The sequence below is a fragment of the Castanea sativa genome, chromosome 1 (genome assembly GCF_040712315.1).
Source record: "Castanea sativa cultivar Marrone di Chiusa Pesio chromosome 1, ASM4071231v1".
Taxonomy (NCBI): Eukaryota; Viridiplantae; Streptophyta; class Magnoliopsida; order Fagales; family Fagaceae; genus Castanea; species Castanea sativa.
In genome coordinates this window covers 70,936,216-70,945,032 of record NC_134013.1, presented here as the reverse complement: position 1 = coordinate 70,945,032, position 8,817 = coordinate 70,936,216, and the positions used below count along the sequence as shown (strand labels likewise).

The window sequence follows — 8,817 nt, the reverse complement described above, 5'->3', positions numbered from 1 at the left end:
ATTATTGGGCTTCTAAAACCTGTTGGACTTGTGGGTTTAGGTTTACCCAAATGAATCCCACTTACAAAAAAAAAAATTCAAGCCAAATGGTAGGATCGGTAGGATCCCATACGATCCTACGATCCTATACGATCCTACACGATCCTACCTACGATCCTAACATTTTTGCGATCCTGCTACGATTTTAAACTTTCTGGTGAGGTAGGATCGTAAAATCGTGCGATTTTACGATCCGGATCGCGATTTTGACAACCATGTATATAGATGATAACGATGAGTTTAAGTTTAAGTTGGACTTGTTAGAGAATTGTGAGAGTTGGAAATTGGAAAATTGTGTTGAATTGGAAAATTGTGAGAGTTTCAGAGATTTTAGTTATATATATATATATAATGATAAAAAATATTAATTGAATATATTTTAAATTTGTAACAAATATTTTTTTTAATATATACATATTTATAATTTTTAATAAATTTTATAGAATATTCATATATCAATACATGATATATATATATATATATATATATATATATATATATATATATATATATATATATATATAATGCACGATTCAAAAATAAATAAATAAATAAATAACCAAATTGATGTAACAATGATATGTTTGGAAACCACTTAAACAAAATAGTAAATGAATGTTTAATTTTTTTTTTTTTATTGGTGATAGATAGTTTGTAAGGTTTATATGGTAAAATATGTAGTATTTCTAACATCACTATAATGGTACATACTTTGCATGGAATCCTAATATTTAATTTAAAATAATAATTTGACTAACTCTCTATTCTTTTATATATTATTGCAATTAAGTTGTAACCCCATGTGTGGGGGAAAAGAGGTTAGAATATGTTTGTAGGCCTTAGGCTTGGTCTGAGGATATTAACTCGTTCGAGGAGATCTTAGTGGTAATAACTATACTGAATATAAAAGCCCACAAGCAAATTATTACGAAAGAATTTGGTTGAAATGGTCCGAGGAGGGAGGTCTCCTCGGCTAGATGAAGTAAAGGTTATACCATACACCCTGATGTATATAAGGGAATTCTAGGATGTCTGATGAGGGAGGATGTGTTCCACATGAGCGTCAAGGGAAGGTATGAATAAGAAATATCTTAGAGAAAGTTGCTACCACAGCATTAAAGACTTTGCACCTACCTCTCTGGCTGCATTAATGGGGAAATGACATCTGAACAGTAGTGATCAGTGTTACAACTATTGTTTGAGAACTTCAAGAAGGCGGTGGATGGGACAAATATCTAGATAGGTGATCTGATCCATATATGGAAGATGATGGGAAGAAGGAAGGTGATATAAAAGGAAAAGAAAGGCATTCAACAGAGGGGATAGGGAAAAGAAAGAGAAAACACTATACACACCACCTTCAACTGTAATCTATTGTTAAAAAAGAAAAGGCAATACAAATTATCATCGGCTTACGTCTAAGGAGAGTTTCTGTCATATAATCATTTCATTGCACATGTATTGGCGATCTAGCCCATCAAACTTATTATCCAATATCCATAAAACCTAGGTTTCAAGCCCACGCTCTATAAATTTCATTGTATAAGGCTTTTGTGCCTGTATCCTTCACACGGTTGGGTCTAAGTGCAAACTGTGTCCTTACAATTGGCGCCGTCTATGGGAAATCTTATGTTAGAGGAAGGGTAATGTGATGGCAAGCTCTAGTGCACACCATGCAGAGTCTTTGGGGTCCCAACATGAAGAACACTTCCAACATCTTGAGCAAGAAAGAGATCGAGAAGGCAGTGTGCATACGATGTACACCGGTAGGAGTCGTTCACGGGGTGGAAGCAGAGTTCCTCATGAGGACGATGCGAAGGCCATGTAGAAGGAGATAAATCACCTGAAGAAGAAGCTACACCGTGCGAGATGGCGGCGAACACCTTCTCTTTCTGATCCTTCTTCTAAAGGCTCCCGAAGTAGTAGTTACAGGCCAAGGTCCAGAACTCCTCCAAGTGAAATTTTCTCACATAAGGAGGATGATCTTCATGGTCGTAAGGACAAGAAGTCTTCCTCCAGGGGCTTGGGAAGTGATGCCATGAGTAGGGCGTTGCACCAAATTTCAAAGTCACCTTTCACACGTAGGTTGGAGAAGGGGAAGCTTCCACGGCGGTTCACTCTACCCACATTCACCATTTATAATGGCCGAACAGACCCTATGGAGCACGTGAGTCATTTCAACCAAATGATGGTAGTACACTCTAAAAATGAAACTTTGATGTGTAAAGTCTTTCCTTCTAACTTAGGACCTGTCGCGATGAGATGGTTTAATGGCCTGAAGGCAGGTTCTATTGATTCCTGAAGGAAAAATTCTGGTTTTGCATCTCATGCAAAACCTATAGCGGAAGCGACGAACTAGGATCTATTTCATTCATGATTGATAACGTGCACCATGTAAATTTCAGAATTTAAGAACAAGATAGCGTACCTTGGTGTGGAGAAATTAAAAAGAAAGATTAGAAGCACTTGGGAACACTTTTAATCTTCACTCCAATTCCACTTTACGCCCAAGATGTGTGGTCTCTCAATCAGTTTTTCAAAGAGAGAATGAAAGTGTGTCTCACACTCTCTCACACACCATTTCTTTTTCTTTCCTAAACTGTTCTTTTTAAAAATTCTGTATGTTTCTCCCTTTATAACTAACTGATTATCTAATTGGGCTGGCCTATTGGGCCTTTCCAATTGGGCTTTAGTGTGTGGCTTGGAGTGGGACCAAAAGGGACCAATAAGACACTAGCTCCAATGGGCCTTGGGCTTTTCTGTCAACTCTTGACAAATTCAAAGTTACCATTAATTATATTTAATACCACTATATAAATATAATTGCACTCTAGGGCTTATTAATAAATTATATCCCAAGACTTTATTATACACGTAACCCCTTCATAAAATATTCGTAGTAACACAAAGTCATAAATGTAGACTGCCACTTTGTAGATTACTACATCTTATCCTTGAGTACCCGGTTTAATTTTTTTTAAAGTTATTCATTATATATTTATGAAATCCAATTTCATAAATATATACTTTAGTAATTTCTTACTAAAGTGGTTAGGCCTAACTCTCTGAATAACTGAAACCATTAAACTTATCTCAAGGGAATATTTTATATCTCCATCAAGAGACTATGAATTCCATATTGAGAATATATGTTCCATCAACACTAAATGTGGCTGCCCAACATACTGAGGTTTTGACCGTCACTTCAGGTCTCACTCCTGATATATCAAAGCAACCTACACTTCATGATCAGGTCCATTATTCTCTCAGGATTAAGAGTTCATACAAATAGAAGTCGTGAGATTTATTATTCATTTGACAGTCGTTAGGAGAATAATAAATCTCACAGCGGTCCTGTTCAATATGTTTTAACTCTTAAAACATACCAACATATCAACTAGAAGTTTCCACTTCCATGATCAAGACAAATCATCTTAGTTGACACGTTATGGTCTTCGCAGATGAAATGCCCAATTTCATCACCGACTACGAACTATTAATTCTGAGTTTACAAAGAACTTGTGATTTACATCTTCTGTGACTTTTCACATAAATCACATACAATGCATCTCATGGACTATATGATAATGTCCCATATTCATGTTACCATTATTTTAGATAATAATAAAATAACTTTATCAATCACAATATTAAGTCATACATCATGTCATACATAATGTCATACATAATATCATACATAGCATCATACAATAGGATTTAAGGGCACTAATCCTAACAATTCCTTCACGGAACTCACCAGGGCATTTGGGTCCCGCTTCATCACTTGTAGTAGAGTTCATCGGCCTCTAGATTCGTTATTGTCCATGGCCATGAGGGAAGGGGAAACCCTGAAGACATACTCTGACAGATATTAGAAGATGTTTAATGAGATCAATGGCGACTTTAATGAGGTGGCAGTCAATACTTTTAAGGTTGGACTGCCAACCGAAGCAGTCCAACCAAAGATGACTTAAGGAAATCTTTGAATACGTCGGTTCATGGATCGAATTAACGAGTACAAACGGGTTGAGGAAGATCAACAACAGGGTAAGGGAAACATGAAGGTTATCCCTCAGGAGATGAGGGATTTCAAGTCGGACAGATTCAACAATAACAGGTCCCGAAGAGATTTTGCTGGGCAATCCGGTCCTATTGTTCCACATGTGGTCAACACTGTATTCCAAGAACTAGTGCATCAACTGTTGGAGAAAATCCGGAATGAACCATATTTCAAATGGCCCAACAAGATGGCTGGGGATCCTACGAAGCGAAATCAGAATCTCTAGTGCCATTATCATCAGGACGTAGGTCATACCACTGAAAATTGCAAGACTCTATGGAATCATTTGGAGTAGTTGGTCAAGGAGGGTAGGTAAAGCAGTTTTTTATATCATCCCAATGGGCAAGAAAGTCGTTTAGGTTCTGTGAGCCAAGGGAGTAATTCGTCAAGGCCTCTTTTGGGAACAATTAATGTTATTTTTTATGCTCCTAGTAGAACTGGTTCTGGACCTACTAGGGTGATGGCTATGGCACGAACTTTGGCCGAGGAGTCTAACTCTGGGCCGAAGAGGCTTCGAGGAAATACTCCACCTGTTTTAGGTTTCTCGGAAGAGGACAAGATTGGGGTTATCCAACCACATGACGATGCATTGGTAATTACGTTGAGGATAGGGGTACGATGTGAGAAGGGTAATGGTTGATCAGGGCAGTGGTTCCGATACTATGTACCCTAACTTGTTCAGGGGGCTCAACTTAAAGCTTGAAGATCTTACAGCTTACGATTCACCATTAATAAGCTTCAAGGGAAAGGTTGTCATACCAAAAAGGCAGATTCGGCTACCTATGCAATTAGGTCTAGCGGTTGTAAATGTAGATTTTATTGTGGTAGACGCTTATTCTCCCTACACGGCCATTGTGGCAAGGCCTTGGCTGCATACCCTAGGTGCTAATTCTTCAACTCTACATGTCAAGGTAAAGTTCCCTCTGGGAACTGATTAAGGAAATTGTTAGGAGCCAATCTGTGGCAAGACAATGTATATCAGCTGCAATTCTGCATCAGTTTAGGCCAGGCTCCTCGGCCTCAACTATGGGGAACTCATAGCAATTAATGTCTCTGGCTACGCCTAGTGTGGCGGCAGCAGAGGAGGCTACGTGTGAGGAGTTAGAGAAGGTCCTTATAGATAATGACCTAGAAAGGTTCTTCCAAGTGGGAGTTCAACTGCCACCTCAGGAGAAGGTGGAGTTGGTTATGTTTTTGAGAAAGAATGTAGATGTGTTTGCATGGGATGCCTACGAAGCCCCTGGGTTGATCCGGGTTTCATCTGTCATCACCTGAACATCAATACAGCTGTTGTTCGAAGGAGACAACCACCTCGGTATTCCTCTAAAGAACATTCAGAGGCTGTCAAGGTAGAAGTGCTCAAGTTCAAGAAGGCCGGTGCGATCAAATAGGTGTTTTACCCAGAATGGTTGGCTCATACCATGGCAATGAAGAAGAAGAATAGGAAGTGGAGAGTATGTGTGGACTTCACAGATTTGAACAAGACTTGTCCTAAAGACTCATTTCCAATGCCTCGTATAGATCAATTGGTGGATGCTACGGTTGGGCATCCTCGGATGAGTTTTTTAAATGCATTCCAGGGTTATCACCAAATACCTTTGACTTTGTGTGATCAAGAGAAGACAACCTTCATTACTCCTACGGGGAATTATCATTATAAGGTAATGCCTTTTGGTTTGAAAAACGTAGGGGCTACCTATCAAAGGATGATGACCAGAATGTTTAAGTCACAGTTAGGAAAAACAATTGAAGTATATATGAACGACATGGTGGTGAAAAGTAAAATGGTTTCCATGCATATGGAGGATCTTGATGAAACTTTTCAGACGCTGAGGAAGCACAATTTGCGTCTTAATGCTTCAAAGTGTTCTTTTGGTGTGGGATCAAGTAAATTTTTAAGGTATATGGTTACACATTGGGGAATTGAAGTTAACTCCGCGCTGGTCAAGGTAATTAATAGCTTATAGCCACCTCAGAATCCAAAAGAAGTACAAAGGTTGATAGGTATGACTGCAGCCCTCAACCGATTTATTTCACGGTCTGCAGATAGGTGCAGGCCTTTCTTCCAGTTGCTGAACAAGTGGAAAGGATTTGAATGGACGGAGGAATGTGCTCTAGCTTTTCAATAGCTTAAGGAATATCTTTCACACCCTCCCATTATGTCTCGGCTAGAAATTGATGAAGTGTTATTCGCGTACATTGCTGTGGTTGATCATGCTGTCAGCTTAGTTCTAATACGAGTTGATAACAAAATACAGAAGCCAATTTATTATGTGAGCAAATCCTTACATAAGGCCGAGGTACATTATTTGCCATTGGAAAAGGCAATCCTCATAGTGGTGCACGGTACGCGTAAGCTTCCTCACTATTTTCAATCTCATACAGTTGTCGTTTTAACTCAACTTCCTCTTAAGTCTATACTTCGAAGCGCTGATTATATGGGAAGGATTTCTAAATGGGGCACCATCTTGGGGGCTTTCAATATCAAATATATGCCTCGCACCTTTGTGAAGGGCCAAGTCCTTGCTGACTTGATCGCAGAGTTTGCTGAACCTTCAATAGAAGAAAACACCAAAAAGTTGAATATGGATGAAAAATCAGTTGGCATAATCACGTGTAAGGAACCTTTGACGTGGAAGGTGTACGTTGATGGAGTAGCAAATCAAAAAGGATCCGGGGTGGGACTAGTTTTAGTATCACCTAAGGGATTTGTTTTTGAGAAATCCTTGAGACTGGGGTTTTCGGCTACCAACAATGATGCAGAGTATGAAGCCCTTTTGATAGGGATGGATATGGTTCAGAAAATGGGTGGAAAAACTGTGCAAATGTTCTTAGATTTGCAATTGGTAGTTGGCCACGTGGAAGGGAAGTTAGAGGCTAGAGATCCAAGAATGCAAGAATATCTAGCCCAAGTCAGGTACTTACAGGAAAAATTTGAATCTTTTACCTTGTTGCATGTTTCTAGGAGCATGAACACCCATGCGGATTCCCTCGCCACCCTTGCAACGTCCTTGGCACAAGGCCTACCTCGGTTCATCCTTGTTGAAGACTTGTGTAAACCTTCCAAAATGAATCGCAACGCCATTCGAGTTCATCAGGTAAGGGTGGGATCTAGTTGGATGGATCCTATAGTGTCCTTCCTTAAAAATGTCATCTTGCCCAAGGAGAAGTCTGAAGCGAATAAAGTACGCAAGAAAGAACCTCGATTTTGGCTATCCGAGGATCATAAGTGATGTAAACGCTCTTTCTCAGGACCATACCTGCTGTGTATACACCCTGAAGCCACAAAATTACTTTTGGAGGAGTTGCATGAAGGGATTTGTGAAAGTCACAAGGGAGAAAGATCTTTAGCTCACAGAGCTCTTACCCAAAGATATTGGTGGCCCAACATGCAGAGGGAAGTACAGGATTATGCAAGAAAATGTGATTAGTGTCAGAGGTATGCTCCTAATATTCATCAACCAGGAGGTGTCCTTAACCCTCTGTCTAGTGCATGGCCATTCGCTCAATGGGACTTGGACATTATGGGGCCTTTCCCGAAAGCAGCAGGGAATAGGAGATGGTTGCTCGTTGGGACAGACTATTTCACTAAATGGGTTGAAGCTGAGCCATTGTCAAACATTAGGGACATGGATGCGAAGAAGTTTGTCTGGAAAAACATTGTCACCAGGTTCAGAATCCCTCATACCCTTATTTCAGATAACAGTCTGCAATTTGATAGTAAGGCTTTCAGAAGGTATTGTTGTGATCTAGGTATTACATATAGATATTACACTCCAGCTTATCTGCAAGGGAATGAACAGGCAGAGGCAGTAAACAAAATTATAGTCAATGGACTCAAAAAGAGGCTAGACGATGCCAAAAGGAGATGGGTGGAAGAATTGCCACATGTCTTGTGGACATATCGGACTACACCTCGAAGATCCACTAGAGAGACGCCCTTTTCTATGATTTATAGAGTTGAGGTTGTGATCCCTCTAGAGACTGGGTTTCCTACACTGAGGACGAGCTCTGTCATCCCAAGTAATAACGACAATTTGCTAGAGAAAGGCCTAGACCTAGTTGAGGAACGACAAGAGAATGCCATGGTTCAATTAGCGTATTATCAGCATAAACTTAAACAGGGATATGGTTCCCATGTGACATTAAGGCCACTAGCCCCTAGTGCTTTGGTGTTAAGAAAAGTCTTAGGTACTGCCAAGAACCCAGCATGGGGAAAACTGGGGCCTAATTGGGAAGTACCTTATCGTATTACTTCAGTAGCTGGTATGGGGGCATATTATCTGGCAGACTTAGATGAAAAAGTTGTACAACGCTCCTGGAATGTAAATAACCTACGAATGTACTATTATTAATGAAAGGCATTTTTGCCATCTTATTTCTGTTGATATTCTGTAGTGTTGATTTGTAGTTCATCTTTTCTAAATATCAAACAAAAACTTGGTCATGCCTAGCTCCTTGGACCACATATCTTGTAGAAATTGATATCTTTATTAAATGTTAAACAGGACCTTAGTTACGTTTGGTCCTCTGATCATCTACTTTGGAGAAATTAACATTTCAACTCATTTTTAATAAATATAAAAAAGAAACTTGGTCATGTCTGGCTCCTCAAACAATAGACTTTGCAGAAATTGATATCTTTATTAAATGTTAAACAGAACATTAGTTATGTCTGGACATCGGATCATCTACTTTGGGAAAATTAACATTTTAGT

At 39.3% G+C, this 8,817-nt stretch overlaps 1 protein-coding gene across 1 annotated transcript; it reads left to right on the top strand.

The window, feature by feature from the left end:
- Window positions 1–7,623: 7,623 nt before the first annotated feature.
- On the top strand, window positions 7,624–8,503 carry LOC142633520 (uncharacterized). Its single transcript, XM_075807762.1, has 3 exons — window positions 7,624–7,852; window positions 8,081–8,406; window positions 8,498–8,503. The coding sequence occupies exons 1-3, from the start codon at window positions 7,624–7,626 to the stop codon at window positions 8,501–8,503; spliced, it is 561 nt and encodes a 186-aa protein (XP_075663877.1).
- The last annotated feature ends 314 nt before the right edge of the window (window positions 8,504–8,817 follow it).

Excerpts from the sequence above, each read along its gene's own strand:
- LOC142633520 (XM_075807762.1), top strand. The coding sequence starts at position 7,624 with ATGGGGCCTTTCCCGAAAGCAGCAGGGAATAGGAGATGGTTGCTCGTT. Across the intron at positions 7,853-8,080 it reads AAGGTATTGTTGTGATCTAG|AGACTGGGTTTCCTACACTG; the intron begins GTATTACATATA and ends TGATCCCTCTAG.